Source organism: Tyto alba, unplaced genomic scaffold (assembly GCF_018691265.1).
Source record: "Tyto alba isolate M040663 unplaced genomic scaffold, T.alba_DEE_v4.0 Super-Scaffold_13, whole genome shotgun sequence".
In the NCBI taxonomy this organism is placed as follows: Eukaryota; Metazoa; Chordata; class Aves; order Strigiformes; family Tytonidae; genus Tyto; species Tyto alba.
This window is the reverse complement of record NW_024881275.1, coordinates 40,953,466-40,976,099: the sequence shown is the minus strand read 5'-3', so window position 1 is coordinate 40,976,099 and position 22,634 is coordinate 40,953,466. Positions and strand designations below refer to the sequence as shown.

Sequence of the window (22,634 nt, the reverse complement as noted above, 5' to 3'; positions counted from 1 at the left end):
CTGTGAACTAATTATGCAAGATAGCTTACTTGTACATGATCTCGTTCAGGAAGCGTAAACCTATTTCCTAAAATGGTATGTCTGCAAAATTCTCATGCTGATTCTCTTTTTGCTTTAAAGTAAAAAGGCACTAATGATCTGGCTTTTACCTTTATCATCTTCTGTGACTGATTTTTTCAATACATGCCACACCTAAGTGGGAGGCGCAAGTACAGATGGAGTGCTATTGGTCCTTGAAAGACAACATTTCTGAAGGACTTGCTTGCAAGTTCGTTGAATATAGCTTGAAATTTTTATATACAGTTTCAGCTGGATCACTCAGTATCTCAAAACTGTTACCTCTAACCATATACCTAACAAACTGTGTTATACTGGGGGGAGGGGAATACATGAAACTATAAAGAAATTAAGTGTTTAATTTTTTTTCTTTTTACAAAGACATTGGTTTTGACATTCCAAGGAAGGTTTTATGATACTGTTAGTATCCATAGTTTGGATCTAATAACTCATCGGAATAAGCTTTTCTGTGAGTGCTTTCTGCCTAACTGTGAGTGTTCCTTTAGAAGGTCGGGTAAAATTCTGATAGCGAAGTGGCCATGTTTTCATGAGGGCTGCAGCTTTGTTAGTGGCAAATTGTTGGTGAACATTAGTGTATTTTTTAGGTTTGAAAAGTGGAGCTGTGGGGGCAGATTGCTGTAAATTTACCACATTTAATAGTGTGCTGGGAATATACTGAACAGTGTGTTAGTGCCAAAATACATAGGTATAGATTTGCTCTTGTGAGCCTGTCTGTGAATCTTAAGTAGTTGTTTCACTTAATAAGACTTCCCACATTTGGTATAGCTTGTTGATGAGAAAGACAGAGGAACAGATCCAGGTGTATTTTTAATGGCAGTCAGCAGTTCCCCAAGACAGTTTGTGCATTTTTATAAGGCTACTACTTTACAGAAGATGCACTGCAGTAATGCAGGACTGCTGCCTTGTGGAGTCAGGTTCAGCTTGTGTCAGTTTAATGTCACAGAATGGCCATGATGATGATGCACAGCACATGCACTGTATTTGTAGAAAGCTTTCCAAAGCTGTTTCGTAAGCTTTGCCATTGCTTGGTTGAAGCAATATGTGCTTATTTTTTAAAGTGAACAGATACAAAACAAAATCATCAAGTTTTTTTTTAAGTGAAGTTCAGGCAGTTCAGTGTTTTTCTTAACTTGTAGTGCTTGGATTTAAAATTCATTTGCTTTGCACACCAAATGTACCTATTGAAATATTGTGAGCCACCAGACTTGGAGCAGCTGTGCACAGACATTTGACATTTGAGCAGCCCTATTTAATTTTGACTGTGAAAATTTCTCAGTGCTATTTTCCACACGGGAAAAGCTTGTTGAAACAATTGTGTTTGAAGAATACTACAGGATCTCAACTGTAGCATTTGAGAATGCATACAGAAATGGAGAGACATGAGGTTTTATATTTGGCTTAGTTTTGAGACTTCTCAACACACTGAGTGATTAATTGAAACTTTTGATTTTGTAGTAATGAAGTGTATAATTTCCAAAACAGGATTGCTTTTAGTATGCAGCACACAGATGTGATGCATGTGTTTAAAGGGGTAGTAGCTGTTTTTATCTTAAATTTTTTGATAACTGTTTACCTAAATCATAATTTTTTAGGGCAAATAATTTCTCTGCCCTTTGCTTCATTGATATTGTGCTCTTGTTCAATTATTAATATTGGGTGTTTTCACACTTTCTGTCTTTCCTGATTGTGAGTTACTCAAACCATTATGGATTAAACAGATTTGGAAATTTGAGATGATAGATAATACAATAATTTCATCTGCTTACAGCTAGTACCTATATTTCAGGCACCCTTTTCAGTATGAGATTGGTATTGTCAATTTGCTTTATGACAGAAACATTGAGTTTAAATTCATTTTTATCACGGAAGTAAGTAGCAATGAAATTTCCTTCTGATTTGTAGTATTCCTTCTTTCAAATAGATGTCACGTTGCTTTTAAAGGAGAAGGTTTATTAATCTCTTCAGGAGTCATCTTTGTACAAATTAAGTTTTCAAGGAATCGTTAAATAGGAAGGTATTGCTGTTTTTTTTTTTTATTAAACTACAGGAATACAGTTTTTACTGAGTATGTTAGTATATTTGTGACTTGACACTGAACATAAGCATTCATTGGCAGCTGCAAAGGGAGATGTGGAAAGAGGGAATCTTGAAAAAGCTGTGTGCCGTTTACTGTTGAAAAATCAAACTCCTGTACTGTTTGACTGTTTATGAAAAAGGCAACTGTTCATTCGTAATGATAGGTCTATTTTTTTTTTTCAGTCCTCCCACTCATATAATCACTGTTAATGGCAAGGAATGTATAAACTTTGCGTCGTTTAACTTTCTTGGACTTTTGGATAACGAAAAGGTTAAGGTGAGTTTTTTCAGTTATTATATTTGTGTGATTATTCCTCCTTTATTTTGTATGTTATCTTGAAATTAAGAATGACTTCAGAAAGCACAGACTGACAAGGAAGTATACTTCTAAAGCAGCAAGGAATATTATAAACCTTGTAATTTTGTGTTACTTAAGCTTTAATAAATAGATAAACTTAATCTGGTGTACTAGTTGTGTACTAGCTGACTATTGGGTTATATTAGTATCTAACGCCTGTAATCATTAGAATATAGTGAATGATGCTTAGACACTTATCTAAAATAGTTTTAATCTGAAATTAATTCGCAGAATTCAGTACGTCATTATAATTTCTGTAAAGCAGGTCATGTTACATGATGCAAGAACTGGCCTGAGTACATTGGTATAAAATTTTCAATGTGAAGTGTATAGAAGAGTTAGACATCTAGTGCAGGCATAAATATTGCACAAAATTCTTTTTTGTTAAAGAGTGCTGCCCAGGCATCTCTGAAGAAATACGGTGTTGGCACCTGTGGACCTAGAGGATTCTATGGTACTTTTGGTGAGTAACTGCCTTTGATCTGCCTTTAAAGGTGTTCAGACCACTTTAAGTCAGCCAAAATAGTTGTATATATAAGTAGCAAATTATTTCTATCACTGTGAAGAATGGTTACCCTCTAAGACACTTTCTATTGTAATTCTTAAGAATTGGTAGTATTTATTGTTCGTAGCTTTGTTTCTTATTTGTTTTTTGTTTTCTTACTCTTTGTAATGCAGGTCTTAGGGGAGAGTTGTGAAGTTAAATATAATCTGCTGTGGTCACTATAGTAGAAATTGAAAATGAATATCATGGATTTTAATCATGCATGGTGAATTTAAGTGTAAATTAATAAATGTTTCTAATTTGACCACAAGAGGGCAGTCTGATTTCTGTGATGAAGGTTAACAGTTAATTTTATCGAATGGTGTAGACAAAATGAAGTTTTCCTTTACTGATAAATTTAATGTTGTAATTAAGAGATTTTATGATGTGAGCTGGTGCTAGTAAGGGTTTTTTCATTCTTATTAAGAAGCAAGTTATTAAATACCAGCCTCTGGAAATAGTTCCTTACAGGCATTGGTATTTTGAAATACTGCATGGAAGCAGAACAGTAATACATGAATAGCTGCACAGTTGCAGGCTAAAACCTAAACCCATCATCTTGTGAACTTTCCTTCCTGGAGATGATGGAATTCACAGCTTGTTTGTACTCAAATGTTTTCATAGAGTTAGTTTCCTATGGCCAGGACTTCAATTCAAGACTAACTTGAACTTTTCTTAGTTAGTCAGACTAGTCCTTTAAGTGATCATCCAGGTGCTGCACCTATTTTGATTTGATAGAAGTCTATACATCAGAACGACTTTGAGTCTTTGATATCAATTTTATGGATAGTTCATTAGCCTAGAACCATAATTCGTTCATAAAGAAGGTGATGGTAGCTCACTGGTTAGTAGAGAGCTTTTAGGAAACTAGATTCCCTCACTGATCACAGTTCAGCAGTGATCTGTTAGAATTCATACAGACTTTTTTGAAAAAAACAAACAAACAAACAAAAAAAAAAAAAAAAAAAAAAAAACAACCAAACCCAACCAAAAAAACCCGAAACAGTGAGAAGTTCAAAGAACCTTGTGGACTAGTGCCTCCTACCTTTTTTGTCCAGACTGATTTTAAGTTCTGTGAAATCTTTCACATTGTTTCTTTCTAGTAATTACTCAATACAAACTGGTTAAAAGTTGATTTGCTCTGGTAAATGAGAGATTTTTTGGATTGTTTTCTGCCCTCTTTGGAGGTTGAATCCTAAAATCCAAACTGTATAGCTTTTGCATTTGGTTTGGTTGCTGTTCTTTGGCTTCTGAATTTTTGGGGTAAATTCTCTGTTTCACAAAGCAGGGGATATAACATGTGGTATTGCTGCATGACATCAATAGTGAGGAAATGATGTTATACTCACCTATTTGAGATACCATCTTCTACAGATAAAGTAGTGGAAAATTGGTTTAAAGTTTGAGACAAACACCTGCTGTTCTTGTTTGATCCCAGACTGCCTTCCTATTTTTCCTTGACTTTAAATGTTTGAGTATGGCAGGATTATGAATCTCTAAGAAGCATTTCTTACATCAGTAATGTTGCATGCCTCAAACTTCAGACAATTTTTCATGTCCTGTGACTTTGTTAAATGAGTCACGTTGTGTCCAGAACTACATAGTTTCCTCTTACTTAGCTATACAGGATTTAATTGATGATTGTCAATTGTTGTCACTCAGAATTATCTCCTTAGGTCTTGATATTTCATATCAATATTAGAGATTTCTTTATTTGGAAATGTAGATATCATGTTATAATTTACTTTGAATGGAGACTTGATTCTTCATATCTCTGCCTGTTTGAAGGGATTCTATAGATTTAGCAAGTCCCTATTAAGATATTTTTGTTTTGTGATGTATCCCTGAAAACTGCCTTCATCCTATGATGAGTTTGAAATACTAGTATATTCACACATAACAATCTTCATGGTTATTTTCTCCATAATGACAGCTGAAGGGTGTATCACTTTTTTTGGTGGTGTTTTGATTTTTTTTCAGGCTATTGTTGATTGCCTAGCAGTCACAATTTCAGTACTACTGTGAAGATCAGGACTGGCTATCTGATAAAATATATAAAAGATGATGTAGGATTTGGTATGAGTTGTTCAGCTTTTTGACCTGCACGCGAGCACATGCTAGGGACTAAACTGGTACTTCACGGCAGTTGTTGACAATAATAGGTTTATTAAGGTTTCAGAATTATGTAGAAAGCTGTTACAGTCATATCATCTGTTCAGATATACTCTAGGTAATGTTTGCAGCTTTCAGTTATGCTAGGCTAATCCAAGTGATGTAACCAAACTAAAGAAAATCATTGGAATAAAGAATAGAAGAATCGGATAGTATTCTGTTTTTGTCACAGTGGAGTGGTGGTGAAGCCTTAATTAATACTGTCCTAAGCTTTTCAACCTCACAATTATACAAAGCATTAATTCCCTGATGTAATCATGTATCAGAATTGTGTATGCTGTATGTCATCCTGAACTTAAATGTTCTTGCCCTTGGCAAAATTCACTAGGCTTGTAAAATTCTTTTTCTTAACACAAATCTGATTATATTAGTTAATTATTGTTGACAGTATTTTTTTTGCCCACTGTTTTCACCTAGCCCTTGCTCAGTATAGTAGCGATGATTGTTTTCAAGAGCAAGTTTTCATTTTTAACTGTGATGGTCTTGTCATCTATTCCAGTTTTTTAGTTGAAGGATTTAGGTGGTCTTTTACACTACAAAATATTTTTCCCCATTAGGTATCAATAGCTGGGCACTCAAGGTAGTAGTTCAGTCCTTATTTCCCATAATTTGTTATTCTCTACTGCCAGGGCTTCAAGAAGGAACATTTTTTTGCTGAATGTTGTTTATATTGTATGCTTTAAGTGTCATGTGGCAAGCTTTGTTTTTTGATGATTGCTGCCAGAAACCGATCTTTCTTGGGCTTTTTGTTCAATAATTGAATCTGACTGGAGATTGTTTCATTGGTCCTGAAGTCTATGTAACAAAGAAAAAGACACAAAAAATCTGGAGAAGGACTACTACTTTCTGGTAGAGATTTTATTAGGTAGCTCTCACTGGTATCCTTCCTTCTAAAGATTTTGGAGAAGAAAGGCTGTTACAGGCTTCTCTGAATGTTTGCTATGTCTAATACAGCTGGATCAAGGTGATAAGTAACAAAAGAAAACTTCCAAATAATAAGTGATTAAACTTCTTCTTTCCGTTTAAAACCACTGGAAAACCGAATACAAGAATACCTTTCCATTCCATTTTGTTTTTACGCTCAGGTAAACATTAGGAAAGGATAGTTAAAGACCTATATTTTGCAGTCTATGGATAAAATTGCTCTTGACTGTGATTGAAATGCTGTTATTTGAAGACACACCTTATGCTTTTATTGTGTAAATGTATGTATCAGGTGGATATGCCCTTTTGGGGAATGGTTATGGTAGATACTTGTTTAGTATGGCAAAATTAAGTTTTTTACGAAACCACTTCTTCTTACACCCTGGTACGTGGCTAGAAATAGCAACATTGACATAAACATGCTTCATATGCTCTTGAAGAATCTATATTTTTAACTGATGTTGCCTCATTTGATTTTAGTTTCAATGAACTTTCAATAATTGCAAAAAGGTAAACAGTTGGCCAATGGCGATCTTTCAGGTCACACACTAAGGACCTCTGTTTGGCCTTCAATCTTATCTCCAGTTGATAAAAGGCATAGTTCTCTGACTAACATTTGCTAGCAGAATCTGATAGTGGTGAGAGTCACACAATTAAAATAACAAATTGTCTGATACAAGTTGTTTTGCTTAGGCAGAATTCTTAACACTGTTGTCACTTTTCTGCAGTAGCAATCCTCTAACCATCATATTAACCTTCTTAATCTTTTGATTTAGTCGTGTTTTGTTTCTAACATGGGTCATTTTGACCGAATTGGTTTGGAAAATGCTTGTGTGTGCAATTGTGTCAGTTTATCTTAAGGGTGAGTAATCTTTGGCACGGAGATGGTGACCTTTTCAACTGGCTGAAGTACATTTGAGAGATATGTGGTTGCAGCCTGACAAGAGCAGTTTGCTGTTACAATGATAGCTGTGCTATATGCAGTGGAAGCATCAGCTTGGAAGAACGGACAGCTTGCCAACAGGACCTCATTAATTGCTATAAATTACACGTCTGTCTGTTGTCTAGTAACTGTGCTCCCTAGTCACAGTACAGGAACGCTGCATCATTTACTTGTGGTTTAATCACAAGTAGATTTTAATTACCATTGCATAAGAACATGAGAGAACCGCATTACATAAACATTTTCAGATCTATCAAAGCTTCTGATTAATACTGGGTTATTTGTCAGTTTAAGTAGGGATGGATTGATTGCAGCTGGTTTTGGGGATATTATTTGTTGTAACATTCTTCCTACAAATAAACATTCTGTTTGCTTCATTTAGGTGATTTCTAAAAGCAGTGATAGTCTTTCTGATATGAAAACAAGTAAACATCTAAAATCTTTTTTAATTTTTCTCTCAAATAGATGTGCACTTAGAATTAGAAGAACGACTAGCAAAATTCATGAGGACAGAGGAAGCTATTATATACTCATACGGATTTGCAACAATTGCCAGTGCTATTCCTGCATATTCGAAAAGAGGGGACATTGTATTTGTGTAAGTATTGTTTTCTTCTTGGGAAATTCCAGATTAAAGAGTTTTCCTTTCAGTTTTTCATTTTCATTGTTGTTAATCATATTAAGTTAACCATTTAGAAAACAATGCTGGTTTTCATCAAGTATTTTGTTGTACAGAGCTCAGATATTTTTTCTTTGCCAAATACTCCAAATAAAATCAATAAAATCAGTTACTGCTTTTATCATGGAAGAGCAGCCTTGGGTACTCAGCTGCGGGAAAAAAAACAAACAAACAAACAAACAACCCCAAAATCCCACAAACCCAAACTTGTGCACACGAGAACTAACAGAACTCTAATACCTAGTTTTCTTCTTAAGAAACTGTACAGTCATTGTCGTGGTTTGAGCCTGGGATTTTTGGTAGTGGGGGGAGGGGGCTATATTGGTGGCCTCCTGTGAGAAGCTTCTCAAAGCTCCCTGGCCCCAAGTTGGACCTGCCTCTGGCCAAGGCCAAGCCAATTAGCTGTGATGGCTGTGCCTCTGTGATAACATATATAAGAAGGGCAACCTGAGAGGGGGTTGGGACTTGTGAGGAGGAGTTCCGAGGAGGACACCGATGTGAACACCCAGGTCAGTGGAAGGAAGGAGGAGGAAGGGGCAGAGGTGCACTGGGGCAAAGACTCCCTTCATCCTGTGGCGAGACAGAAGGGCTGCCCCCACCACCCATGGAGGTCCACAGTGGAGCAGAGGCTGACATGAAGCCTGTGGAAGATCCCACACTAGAGCAGGCGTCTGCACTTTAAAGGAGTCCAGGACTCTGAGGGAAGGAGAAGCCCTCACTGTTGTAGTTCGGTGCTGGGAGGACTGCAGCACGTGGGGGTGATCCATGCTGGAGCAGTATAGGAATGGCTGCATCCCACGGGGAGGATTCATGCTGGAGAAGGTTCATGGAGGACTGTCGCAGTGAGAGTGGAGCCCCATGGAGCAGGGGAAGAATGCAAGAAGTCCTCCCCACCTCGAGGAGGAAGAAGCAGCAGACTGACCGTAACTCCCCTATTCCCCATCCTCCTGTGCTGCTGGAGGGGAAGAGGTGGAGACATCAGGAACAGAGCTGAGCCTGGGAAGAAGAAAGGGGTGGGGGAAGGTGTTTTCTAAGATGTGGTAATGCTGCTCACTGTTCCACTCTGTTAAGTGTTGTTAGTATTAGAATTTAAGTGATGGGTTTTTTTCCTTCACCTAATGAGTCTGTCTTTTGCCCATGACTGCAAAGGGTGAGTCATCCCTCCCTGTCCTGTGCTCAGTTGCCCTCTGGGATCAAACCAGGGCACCCTCAAATCCATGTCTCTACAATTTAGAGACAAGAATGTCATGTGGGACAGTGTCAAAATCTTTAATATCCACAATACTTATATGACATGTAATTTCACAGTTTAACTTCAACATTTTAGGAAAAAATTATGAAGAAATACCTGTTTTCAATATGTCCACTAGTAATTTCAATTGATGCATTTGATTTTTAAGCAGTGAATTTGTGCATCTTCTCCATGGGGAGAGTGAGAGGCTGTGTGGGGCTTAGCTGCCTGCTGTGGTTAAGCCACAACACACTGATACTTCTGTATTTGTCTGCCAAAATCTTTCTTCAGTGCTCTCTTTTCTAAGCGTAAAACTTGCAACCTATTTGACTTGCAGAAGTTCTTTCATGACTTTGATTGTGTTTTTTGGTCATCATTAAACATTTTTCAGATCATCTTTTTTGAGACAAATGACCAGCATTGTGCGTGCTGTTCAGGATTCCATTGTATCCTGCATTTTGCTATCTTTTACTGTTTCAGCTTCATACTGACAAAAGGTCTCACTGTATTTAAGAGAAGCTTGTTTGAAATTACGGCATATAGCATGTGCAGAATGTTTGATTTAGTTGCCGCTTTTAAAAGATACTTGAGTTAAGCAGCTGTTGCATACCCAATCATGCTCATATATTTGCTTTTCCAGCATGACAATGGTGGATAGTTCTTTGAACACTGAGATAGTAATTCCCAAAGGATATTAAAAAGTAGGTTTTGAATACTTGGAAACCACTGTAAATGTTACAGGCACATCTTTGCGTTCTTTTTCTGAGAACCAGAGCAAATGGGGTGAGAGGTTTCTGGGATTATTCTGCTGGCTTGCTTTTAGTGGCCATAATGTATAGGAAAGTTGAGAAGCATGTATAGTGCTTTAATAAATCTGGTTTTAACTACACTGAAGTGCAGATATCTGCTCAAAAGCAGGACAGTCCTAATAGTCAACTTTCTTTGAATAGTTGTTAAACTGAATGCAAACTTAGAAGGGCTTGCTATATTTACAGAGATGAAGCTGCCTGCTTTGCTATTCAGAAGGGATTACAAGCATCTCGTAGTAACATCAAGTTATTTAAGCATAATGATATGGCTGACCTTGAACGACTGTTGAAAGAACAAGAGACTGACGATCAAAAGGTACCATTTTTTTTAAGTAGTATTTGTGCTCTTTTTGCTACCTCCTACACATGTTTTTTTTACTGGGTTGTGTAATTAAATGGATGTAATGCTGATAGAAAGTTACTTGTTTTTTATAAATTTCTATTGAGCAATTAATGTTGTTTATGTAATTGAGATACAGTATTTTAAAAACATAATCTTTATTTTCATTTGTCTGAGTAACCACTGGAAGTGAACTCACAGGTGTTGGTAGCAGAGGAATATCCTTATGGGCATATGACTGAAGTGTGAGATGATTTCCATTTTTTTAAATACTGTTACAGAGCTTTTTTTTTGGTCTTTTAGAAACGTTTATAACTGCATTTACCTAATAAATCATGCAAGTTATTTCTCAGTTTGAGTGTCAGACTGTAAAATCAACACAATAAGTGTTTGAATTAGCCCATTAATATATAGAATCAACATGATTTTAGGGTTTTTTTCCCTTTAGATTCTTCCCTTATCTTGCACTCAACTCCTAAGATGTTGTCTCTTGAAAAATTTGGGTCAGTTTGATGGCTTGTTTCTCATTCTGACAGTAATACAATAAGGTTTTCAAAAGCAGCTACCAAAATCAGGATCAACAAGTACAGATAACTTGGTTATAATATATAATATTCTTATATTCTTATTATAAGAATTATATGAATAATATATAATATTATAAGAATTAGCTGAAGAGCTATCACCCTTACATGCCTAGTTGACAGAACACTGGGAAGTTACAATCGTAAGAAAGCTGATTTTTGTGCTAGCACATAGAATAATTAAAGTAGATAAACTGCATAATTATAAGCCAATCAGCGTAACATCAATTTAAATTGGTAATGGATCTAATTAATAGCAAATTTATAGGCAACATACTCGTTAACATGCTTTCATATAAAATACATTTCATCAGATAATCTTTGCATGAGGTTTTAGATGTGGTTGACAGACTAGTGATGCAATTTTTGTGACACATTAGGTTTGTTAGTGCTTTGATTTAGCTACATGGTTGAAGCTTCTTAATGTAATTAGCTGAATGTGAACATGAAGTTGGTGGCCAATAGCTTAATATATAATCATGCGTGTATAACTAATACATAGTAAGACATAGGAAGGGGTAACACTAGAGTTGGTCCAACTTGTGGAGTAGACTGTGCCTAGTTTTGGTGCTTACCAATCAGGAAAGTCAAATAGATGTTCTCTGAATCTTTTTACAAGAACTGAAAAAGGTAAGAAGCATGACTTAATATCTTTGATCAGAAGTTACCAATAAGGTTTAAAGTAAATACTAAGGGAATGGCATTTTAAAACAATAAAACTCAAGCCATACCATTGAAGTTTAAACAGAAACCAGTGCAGGATATTCTTATGGGCTGTATTGTGCAGAGATCAGACAAGGAGATAGTAACTTGAGCATTATGAATACTTTGGTATTGTGTTTTGTGATGACGCTACTTGGGAGAGATTTGTGCTGCATTGAGAATTCTAGTGCACAAACCACATGTTGAAAAGCCTTCTTAATGCTCAGACTAATGAGGAATATAATAGAGACCAAGATTTGTAGTATTTGTTCTGTAGTTGTATTGTTTATATTTTATTCATAAAGTTCAAATGGATTGGTTATGATTTGTTGTAAAACAAGGCATCTTAAATCTTGTGTAGGAGTTAAAAGCTTTAAAATTATTACAAAATAAAGAAAAAGTAGTCTAGTGAGGCATTTCAACTTTTGTTACAAATGATAAATACTAAGTTTAAACTAAAGTAAAAGCTTACTTGAAAAAGAGACATCTTCCTTCCCTTCCCATTACTGTCATTCCCTATCAAAAAATCTTCAGAGCTTTACTTATTAGTCATAACTGATATGAACTGAAATCATACCTTTCTCTGAAGAATCCTCGCAAGGCCCGTGTAACTCGAAGGTTTATTGTAGTGGAAGGATTGTATATGAACACAGGAGACGTTTGCCCTCTTCCGGAATTGGTAAGTGATTTCAGTTTGCCTTTTAAACTCTGTATATGAAAATTTGTGGCTAATGAAATAGTAGTATCATATAGTTAAGCCTACATAGAAAAGCTCTGCATGCAGTTTGTTTTTTTTTACGTTGCTTTCTCAAACGTTCATGAAATGGCAATCCCAACTCTTACATTATTTTGAAATTTATGATCAGGATTAGGATTCTGAAGCTATATGTAATAAGACTTGTGAATGAATATCTCATTATGGTCTTAGTTTTTAACCTGTAAAATACACTGTATTTTCAGCTATGCTGTGTGATATTAAATCATTAAACTAAGTTGTACCTCAAAAAAAATAAAGTTTTCAAAGAAACCCTCACACACCTGTCATAAACAGTGACTCCAAGGAAAACGTTTACTATTCAGCATAAATTGGCTTTTAGTGCAGGCTATATTCTAGTAGATAATGGAAGAAATGCTGTGAAAATACATGCTGACATTTTTGCAGTATTCAGAATACTGAACTTGCCTGTCTTTATCTCCCCCACTCCTTATGTTACCAAATTCTAATGGAATTGACTTGTATTTTATATCATTTGCTCTGTTTTAGATAAAATTGAAGTATAAGTACAAAGTTAGAATATTTCTAGAGGAGAGCCTTTCCTTTGGAGTCCTTGGAGAACATGGAAGAGGAATTACTGAACACTTTGGAATAAATGTAAATGCCTTTTTTATGAGTTTTGTTGTGAACAAGAGACTTGTACAGAAACAAATTGTACAATTGATTTCTTTTACCTGTGGCATTAACAAAGCTTAGTAGTGTACAACAAATTGTTTTTAAACACACTTTTCATTATCAGTCTTAAAGTATTTAGGTCTTGGCACTTGCCTTTCATGCGCTTACTTGAAATAATTTTACTTACCTTTAGTGAGGAAGATAACAAAATAATTTTTAGAATACATAATTTTATCCTTTTTTGGACACTCAGTGAGATGATGATTGCTGTGTTTCAGCCATGTACACTTAAAAGTGTCATGTTTACACAGAAATATGTGGGGCCTGGGGGTAAGTCAGAAAAATCTCAGTGTATGGCCAGCCTACTTTGCTCTGTTGCCTTTTACTCCAGTGGGGAAAAATAGGATAAAGCTTTTGATGGACCTTTCAAAGATGTTGTCTTACCTACTTCACTGGCAGATTAAGCCAAGCCATTTTTCTGAGAGTCTTTGTTTTGTGGTGTTTACTCAGCTGAGGAGTACTTTGGAAGTCCGAAAGGGTGTCCTTGTGGTTGTTTACTACCACAGCCACCTGAGCTGGGGAAGGAAGGAAGAAATGCTCTTTTGGTTGCCAGTGTCTTAGTGTGGAGCATCTCCCACTACATTCGGACAGCGTCTGAGTTCAGCTTAGAGGTGAAATACTGAATTCTGAGAATTCATTCTGTCTTCCCATATCTCGTATTGTTTTCACTTCAAATGTCTTAATAGCAAATGTGGAAAAGAGAAAATAAATGTTAAACAGCTTTAGAAAAGCAAACAAACAGTGCTACTGTGATGCTTGCCAAGCACCATCTGATTAATTGGCTTCTATGTTGAATTCATTTACAAACATAATATTTCATTTTTGTCTGCTCAGAATGGGAATTTGTAGCAGTGGTCATCAGCATGCATTACAGAGCCTGACAAAAAATATGTTTGCAACTAACAAGTGGCATAAGACAGTTGTGACTTATGTTCCCTGATTTAACTAGGCTTATGCTCAGTTTTAATCCCATTCTGAGTCCTGCTGACTGCAGTTATACTACTTACATTCTTAAAGGACACTGGCATACTGAGTGCTTTGAGGAATTGTCACCAATATCTACATAATTTCTATTTTCTGTGTTCTTCACACTGAAATGCCTGGAAGAATGATCCTGTGTAAATTATCTACAGATCCATAAATCTCCTCAATTTCTAAAGTCCTTCTGTATTGCTTAAAGTTGTTATTTGTAGCTTCATTTTAATATGTGATAGTTTGGTGGATCTTCTCTAGTATTCATGATAATGTGAAACAAGATATATCTCTAATAGATTTATCTTATAAATGGTCTTGATGTAATCAAAAACATATCTTAATAACTTGTTAATTTGACTGGCAGATTGATGATATAGATCTTATTAGTGCAAATATGGAAAATTCACTGGCTTCTATTGGAGGATTTTGCTGTGGAAGATCTTTTATTATTGACCATCAGGTAAGACAGGTCTCATTTTTATATGGTGTAGCAGGATTAGTTACTTAGAAATGAGAGTTAGTTACTAATATCAATTCGCAAGGATTGTTGTTACATAAATCATTATGGAACATCTGTTTCCATACAGAAACTGTCTGGTTCTATGAAATATTGTAGATTAATCAGATACCTACTTTTAACTCCTTCCATGAACCTCCTAAGTGCGGGGGGAGAGGTTGTTTAAGTGTATGTGAATTAACTTTTAAAACATTGTCTTTACTGCTATAAACAAAAAAAGTGACTTTTCTTTTATTCATAACTCCAAAACTTCACAAAAAAAGTGAGTTTTCTTTTATTTTTTTTTTTTTTCTTTTTCCCCCACAGCGATTGTCTGGTCAAGGCTACTGCTTTTCTGCATCCCTACCTCCTTTGTTAGCTGCTGCTGCTATTGAGGCTTTGAATATTATGGAAGATAATCCAGGTACTTAATTCAGGAGAATCGTACTCTTTCTTTCTTCAACCAAAAGTAGTAACTCATATTTCTCCCTATTTTGATTAGTCACCTCTTTACTCTTTTAAGTCCTCTAAGCTAATTTTACATGTGTGATTTTTTCATCATGTAATTTCACATCCTGCTTTTCTTCTTCAGTGTTTCCTCCCTTTCTTCTGGGTGAAAATGAGCAAGTTGGTTGAGACTAGGAGGGACAGAGAATGTTTTTCAGTAGGAAAATAAGAAATTGTTATTCTACTTTGTAGACCAGTGATATGCTTCTTGCTTGAAAACAAATTCCTTCAAGACAAATGGAGGGAGGGAAGGTTAAAAAGAAACAAATGGAAATATACTCCTCAGGACTGAACAACCCTTTCTTTTCAAGTTCCACTACCTAATTTATTTTTCTTCTCCAAGTAAGCATCCAGGCAAGAATTAGAGGAATGATCTTGGTGCAAACACCTGCAGTTTTAGCAGGACCAAGTACAGGGCATTTGGATAAAGTTGGCAGGCAGGAGTTTCTGCTCTAGGAGTCAAACAATTGCCCTTGTTGTTAGAACCTAAGAAAGATTTTTTTCTTTTTTTTTTTTTTTTTTGTGCGGGGTTGGAGGGAGTAAAAGGCATATGAGAAGGACAAAATTGGCTAAATATGCATGTATTTGTTTTTGACTTTCATTAGCACCAACATATTGGAGGACAGCGGCAGAGAGATGCAGTATTTAATTTGTCACAAATAAATAAAAATTACTGGGTAGCCCATGCCTAATCCTCAGAAATTCGACAAAAGCAAGAAAAATATGAGTAAGTTATGGGTCTGCTAGCTGTAGTTAAGGGTCCAACCTTTGCCAAGGGAAAGAACGAGGGTTTGCAGATCCAGGAGTCAGTTTCCTGTTTAAGAATCTGCAGTGAATTGGTGAAAGGATCAAGGATCAGAGTCTGCATGGCTGTAGATATTTATAGATACAAGTGAGTTGGACCTGCCTTTCGATCCCATTACCAAGTGTTTGTGTCATCTTTCACAGAATCCTAGAATGATTTGGTTTGAAAAGGACCTTAAAGATCACCCAAGTCTAACCCCCCTGCCATGGGCAGGAACACCTTCCAGTAGATGAGGTTTCTCAAAGCCTCGTCCAGCCTGGCCTCGAACACTTCCAGGGAGGGCCATCCACAACTTCTCCGGGCAAACCTGTTCCAGTGTCTCACCACCCTCACAGGAGAGCATTTCTTCCTTATATCTCATGTAAATCTACCCTCTTTCCATTTAAAACCATTGCCCCTTGTCCTATCACTACACTCCCTGATAAAGAGTCCCTTCTCATCTTTCTTGTCGGCCCCCTTTAAGTTCTAGAAGGCTCCAGTACTCCCTGGAGCCTTCTCTTCTCCAGGCTGAACAACCCCAACTCTCTCAGCCTGTCCTCATAAGGGAGGTGCTCCAGCCCCCCGATCATCTTTGTGGCCTCCTCTGGACCTGCTCGAGCAGTCTTGTTTCCTTCTTATGTTGGGATCCTCAGAGCTGAACACAATACTTGAACCAGTGCAGCTGAAGTAACAAGTTAAAGGAAAGTCAGATCTTAAATGCCTGTCATTTCCTGGCAGAAATTGGAATCAGGAACTTTATAAAAAATAGTGAAGAGAGTCAGTACTTCAGTAGATCCGTATATTTTAGTTTTTCTTCCAAATGCTTTTTTTGAAATCTTAGAATTACAGGAATGTGAAGTAGAAACAGCATTTCTAAGTCAGTTTGGGGTTTTTATCTTTTTTTTTTTTTTTTTTTCCTTTTTTCTTTCTGTGTATGTAGACATTTTTCAGACTCTCCGGGCAAAATGCGAACGAATTCACAAAATTTTACAGGGGTAAGTATGGATTTTGGGGTTTTATTTTTTGGCTGATGTTGATTTGACCATGCCTTTATAATGCCAACTTCAAACTCCTTGCCCAAATCTATTTCTGGTTTTACAGATGCTTAGACTGGGATATGTATACCAAATTATGTATGTATGTATGTAAAGAAGTCATCCTTTTCCATCTGTCTCTGTTATGCTACTAAAAAGAGTCCAGGTTTTTAAAATACCCTTACAGGTACTGAAGTGAGATTATACCTTAATGCTAGTGAGGATGTTTACAAGCACGCACACATTTAAGTCTTCAGGAGAGTATGATAGCTTTCAATGGTATGAAGTGTTGATAAGCATTTTCAAAAAAATATGTAAGTAAAAGTGTTCGGGATGTAGCTTAGCAGATACTCTTTCAGACAACTCAAGGCACCTTGCAGTCACCTTTAATACAATATTGTTCTTCTATATGATCTTAATAACTATCAAACATATGATAATATAATTATTACAGACATGTGATCTTACATACTATCTTAAATAGTAACAGAAGTATTCCTTATTTTGGGGGCACATAGAAAATTGCCAGAATTTATCAAAAAATAAGGATTCGATTTAGAATTTTCTAACAATATCCTGTTTTAAAAGATGGCTGTACTGAGTAATTGCTTTTTTTTCCTGAGAGGTTTTGATACTAAAAAAAATAGAAATTACTGTCACTATTCAATGACTGTTTAATGTGCAGAATAGGTAGGTTAGCTGGTATCTTACAATTCATTTTCTTAAGCAGTTTTCTGTTACGTATTGCAGAAATGAATTACAGTTAATTATACACGAACTCTGCAATGCATGATTGATATACTGGGTTTTTTAGTATTAGTTACAGTTATTCAGTGTAAGTTGCTTGTTATTTCAAATAAGCAGTTTTTTGATTAGCTGATATTTTATGTTAGAACTTTAGCTACATTCAACTTCTTTGGAGTAATCCTACCATCGAATAATCCTTCTCTCCTTTGCTGTGTTCTGTTTCAACACACGTTTAAAATGTGTAGACTTTCAGGTCAAAGATACACAGATGCTTCTACACTTCTACAACAAGTAGGCAAAAAGCCTGAGTGTTGAGAACTTTTGTATTTTTGCCCTATGGAAAACAGTGTGGTAAGCTAGAGGTCCAAAAAAATTGCAATGGAAATAGTTCTTCTAGGTCATACTGAGAAAGCACTTGAAAGATTTATCAACACCAGGGAGTTGAGCGGTGCTGTAGAAGGAAAAGTATCCTGAAAATTGCATAAAGCAGTATCGGAGAGAAGATTTGAACTAATATTTGCAAGATCCAGTGTGTTTTTTCAAATGAATTGCCACACTACAAAAAGTGTGTGATGAAGAGGAGGCAAAGTTTTCAGAAAATGCTCTGGTGTTAAATGCACTCATCTTACCTGCCTAACCATGTCTACTACTTGATTCCAATTCTTTATGGTGCTCTCACTATGATGGAGTTGAACTACCTGGTTTAATAGGGTATAAAATGGTAGAACTGTACACAAAGGTAGTGGGAAAGGATATACAGCTTTTCTCCTTTTTCATAATAGAACAAATACAATGAGAAGAATGAATTAAAAGTAAATGAAGTATTGCTTTTAGACAAGATGTAACTAACTCCTGAATCTAGGACTTGATATACAAGGAACAGTGCATGATTATCATTCAGAAAAAAATGTTGGTCTTTATATGGGCTATGGTGAGGGAAGAAACTGTAGTGTTGTAGGCTAGAGGAACAACTGGTGTTTATTCCTCTTGTGGGTACAAGCAAAGTGCAGGTTTGTGGAAGAGGTAGAAGAATTCTTCTGAATCTTGCATAGACTACTTTATTATTGTCTGTGGCAGTTTATAAAGCATAAGAATATGCAGTAAGAGATGGGATTATAGAATGGTTTATCATGGAAAGGACTTTAAAGGCCATCTAGTTCCAACCCCCCAGCCATGGGCAGGGACACCTACCAGTAGATCAGGTAGCTCAAAGCCCTGTCCAACCTGGCCTTGAACCCTTCCAGGGAAGGGACATCCAAAGCTTCTCCAGGCAACCTGTTCCAGTGTCTCACCACCCTCACAGTAAAGAATTTCCTCCTTATATCTAATCTAAATCTATTCTCTTTCAGTTTAAAACTGTTAGCCCTCATCGCTACACTCTCTGATGAAGAGTCCTTCCCCATCTTTCCTGTAGGTCCCCTTTAAGTACTGGAAGGCTGCTATAAGGTCGCCCTGGAACCTTCTCTTCTCCAGGCTGAACAACCCCAACTCTCTCAGCCTGTCCTCATGAGGGAGGTGATCCACAGCCCCCCTGATCATATTTGTGGCCTCCTCTGGACCTGCTCCAACAGGTCCACGTCCTTCTTATGTTGAGGGCCCCAGAGCTGGACACAGCACTCCAGGTTAGGTCTCATGAGAGCAGAGTAGAAGGGGGAGAATCCCCTCCCTTGACCCGCTGGCCACACTTCTCTTGATGCAGCCCAGGATACAGTTGGCTTTCTGGACTGCAAGGACACATTGCTGGCTCAGAGTCCATTTTCCATCCACTAACACCCCCCAAGTTCTTCTCCGCAGGGCTGTTCTCAATCCACTCCTCGCCCGGCCTGTATTTGTGCTTGGGATTGCCCCGATCCCTGTGCAGGACCTTGCACTTGGCCTTGTTTGAACTTCATGAGGTTTGCGTGGTCCCACCTCTCAAGCCTGTCAGGGTGCCTCTGGATGGCATCCCTTCCCTCCAGTGTCTTGACCACACCACTCAGCTGGGTGTTGTCAGCAAACTTGCTGAGGGTGCACTCAGTCCCACTGCCCATGTCACCAACAAGGATGGTAAACATCTGTGGTCCCAACACTGACCCCTGAGGAACACCACTTGTCACTGCTCTCTGCTTGGACATCGAGCAGTTGACAGCAACTCTTTTGAGTGAGACCATCCAGCCAATTCCTTATCCACCAAGTGGGACGCTAAACACAAATCAGGAATATTATTAACTTTCTTAATTATCTTAGATAAAATAGGTTTCTTTCTTGTACTTAAAAATATCTAGTGTCTTAGTAATTAGAAATGAAGCTCTGTTGCAGGGAGACAAGACGGACGGGACAGAATTTTGTGTTTTTTTTTTAAAAACCATAATAGTAGTAGGTAGTGTCCCTTAAATAGTTCATTATTTATCACATATCCTACATCTGGCTGAGAATTTTCCAATAAAGGAAGTTTTCATTGGGGAAAATACGGTTTGTTTTTAAAGATTTTCCCTCCCAGAGAATCTTGATGTTTTTTCAATGAGATGTCATTCTAGTTTTCTGTTAGCAAAACTGACAGAAATGTTTGTGGTGTTCAGGGCAGCCCAGCTATACAGGTTCCCTACTGCCAAGAACCCGACCATACCACTCAGCTGTGCATCCCAGCCTTCTAGCTGACGTATGGAGAGCTGTGAGGAGGGAGCGCCCCAAGGCTACATTCATACTGGTACATGAACATCAGGAAGCATTCCTGGGCACTGGGTCTCAATTGTCTACTCTGTCAAATTGTTGGAGAGATCTGTGGAATGGGTTTGGCCCAGGCCAGGCAGCACTCTTTGAAAGGATTCCTGGATACAGTTCAGGAGTTGGTACGAGCCAGGAGCTGTTCCTCATAGTTAGTTTGTATGTGGCCACCCTGACGTGGAGATCCAGATGTTAAAAGTATGGATGTGAGTCATTCCATACCCATTCACCACATGGCCAGGAAACATTCCAAGGCATGTTTAATTTACTAATATAAAACTAGCCTTAAAAGGAGCGTTGGTGTTCAAGAGGCTAGTTTTGTTCCTTTGTTACTTCAGAATCAGATCTTTCAGACTTCTCTCTTTTCTTCTGTGTAAGTTGTATATTTTTGATTGAAAATGAAACTTCCTCAGCATTTCTTAGGAAAGCAAGTTCTGATTTCAAGAAGGTTATGGTGTGTATGCAATGGATTCTCCAGTACTTGTTGAATCTTAATTTGGCAGAGGCTCAGAAAAATACAGTTAATACTTTACATGAAAATTAAAGTTTTGGCATCAGGGGACCTCATGTTAAACTGTTGGGTTTCTTCAAATAGTTGGATAAGATGAATTATATAGTTCAGTTTATTACATCTGTGACTGACAGAAAAAGTTTGAAGATTAAAATTAAGTTTGAAACTTGTAAGCAGCCTCTACAAGTAAGTGTATAGCAAATACAAAGCATGTTGTTCAGGCAAACTCAGTTTGAATGGAAGTGATACAAAGCTTGTTTCCTACTCATCTTTTCTCATTTAATCTTTGTAGGGGGGCAATTTATGATTATCTATTTCAATTAAAGAATCATGTATATTTTATAACAAGAAGCTAATACTCTCTCTAAACAGAACCTAATTATTTGGTTTAGTATTGTGTCCTAAACTCTGTTCTTCAGCAAATAGATTTAAATTACAGTGCAACTTTCTCTGACTTGTACTCTCATCTCCCAACTTGTAGAATACTACTTCTTGGAAGTCAGATAACTCCTAGGGAATGTAACAAAGAATGGATATGTTATACTGCTATACTGTGTATTGTCTTTGTACCTTGTAGCTGGACCTTGGACTTTACGTTGCCAAATATTGTATCCCTGATCCTTAGATATGGGTACCGTAGTAAGACAAATGCATTATGTGTGCTTGTGTATTAACGAAATTGCCTTTGTTTGATTAGCAGGTGAATGACACCAGAATGTTTGCAGTTTTGTGGCTGATGAAGAATATCAGTTTGATTTGTCCTTCTGGAATGGACTGTGAATTGAAATAGCATTGTAGAAATAATGCAAGATGCTTTCCATGATAGAGTATAATTTTATTCTTTTACAAGGTTATAATTGATTCAGTGTGTTTTTGTAGTGCCAGTTCTCTCTCCTATAGGCTCCAGTTCTGGTATTTATGCATTTAACATCTCTTCTGCTCTGACTGTGTCTTGAACATTGTAAAAATAGAAAACTTACTTGAAAATGAGAGTATAAACTTAGAGTGTGTACATGGCAAGCTCATCAAAGTCAGGAAATCAAAATGTCAGGAAATCAAAGTTATGGTTGATGGTAGACATGCGTTTATGGGACCTGTTAACTTTGGAGACCAGAGGCCTTGCTTGGGTATCTGATATGGTTTTTTAGAGGGCAGTAACTCAGTCTTTACTATGATGATAAAATATGTCAGGATAATGATGATCAAATGTCAATCATTCAATCAAATTTTAGGAACCTGATTAATAACTGTCCCTATGTACATATGTGGGAGCAATTCTATTAATATAACTGGTTTTAAAGGAGCTTCTAAGTGACAGATGATGTTGTAAAGATTTTCTACAGAAAATAATTCAAAATCAGAACTCTTGCCAGAAAACAAACCTTGTTTCTTCTTATCACATAAGTGGGTGAAAGATTTATTTATTTTCTTAATAGAGACTCCAAAGACTTGACTTAGCTAGCTGTGCTTTTATCAGCAACATAGAGGCCTAACGCTAACATTTATCCTACATCTTCATAGGGATCCTTCCAAAATTTCTGAATTGTTAATCCTTTTTGCAAAAGGAGTCACTGTTGTTACACAAACTTGCTGAAACCACATTTAGTAAACTTAGGAAAGACATGGACTTGATAAGTTTTGTTATCTTTAGGTATTGCAAGCTGAAATGTACATTTTTTTGTCTGCATTAGTATTAGTAAAGTGAAATACCCTTCTCTTCTCGCTTGCCAAATAGAAAAGGGAAACGCTTACTGTCTAGAACTTGTAACACAATGTACATTAAAGGCTTTTTATTTGTTTTAGGATTTCTGGCTTAAAAGTAGTGGGAGAATCTTTTTCTCCAGCATTGCACCTACAGTTGGAAGAGAGCTGTGGGTCTCGAGAAAGTGATGTGAAGTTACTCAAAAGAGTTGTGGACTATGTAAGTGTCCCCATAACAATTAAAAGATATCCTTGCCTTTGAATGTGAATAATAAATGAAGTGCAT

General features: G+C 36.8%; 1 protein-coding gene across 3 annotated transcripts in view; it reads left to right on the top strand.

Moving 5' to 3' along the window:
• Nucleotides 1–22,634, top strand: part of SPTLC1 (serine palmitoyltransferase long chain base subunit 1) — a 41,223-nt gene that overhangs the window by 13,563 nt on the left and 5,026 nt on the right. The window contains exons 4-13 of one of the 3 annotated variants that reach the window (XM_042787772.1): nt 2,338–2,431; nt 2,903–2,975; nt 7,561–7,693; nt 10,001–10,130; nt 12,030–12,119; nt 12,705–12,812; nt 14,230–14,325; nt 14,689–14,785; nt 16,593–16,647; nt 22,451–22,568. In XM_042787772.1, coding sequence (XP_042643706.1) covers nt 2,338–2,431; nt 2,903–2,975; nt 7,561–7,693; nt 10,001–10,130; nt 12,030–12,119; nt 12,705–12,812; nt 14,230–14,325; nt 14,689–14,785; nt 16,593–16,647; nt 22,451–22,568 — 994 coding nt within the window. Of the gene's footprint in view, nt 1–2,337; nt 2,432–2,902; nt 2,976–7,560; nt 7,694–10,000; nt 10,131–12,029; nt 12,120–12,704; nt 12,813–13,340; nt 13,467–14,229; nt 14,326–14,688; nt 14,786–16,592; nt 16,648–19,991; nt 22,569–22,634 lie in introns of those variants that run through there. The other 2 variants (XM_042787773.1, XM_042787774.1) reach the window with 2 other exon arrangements.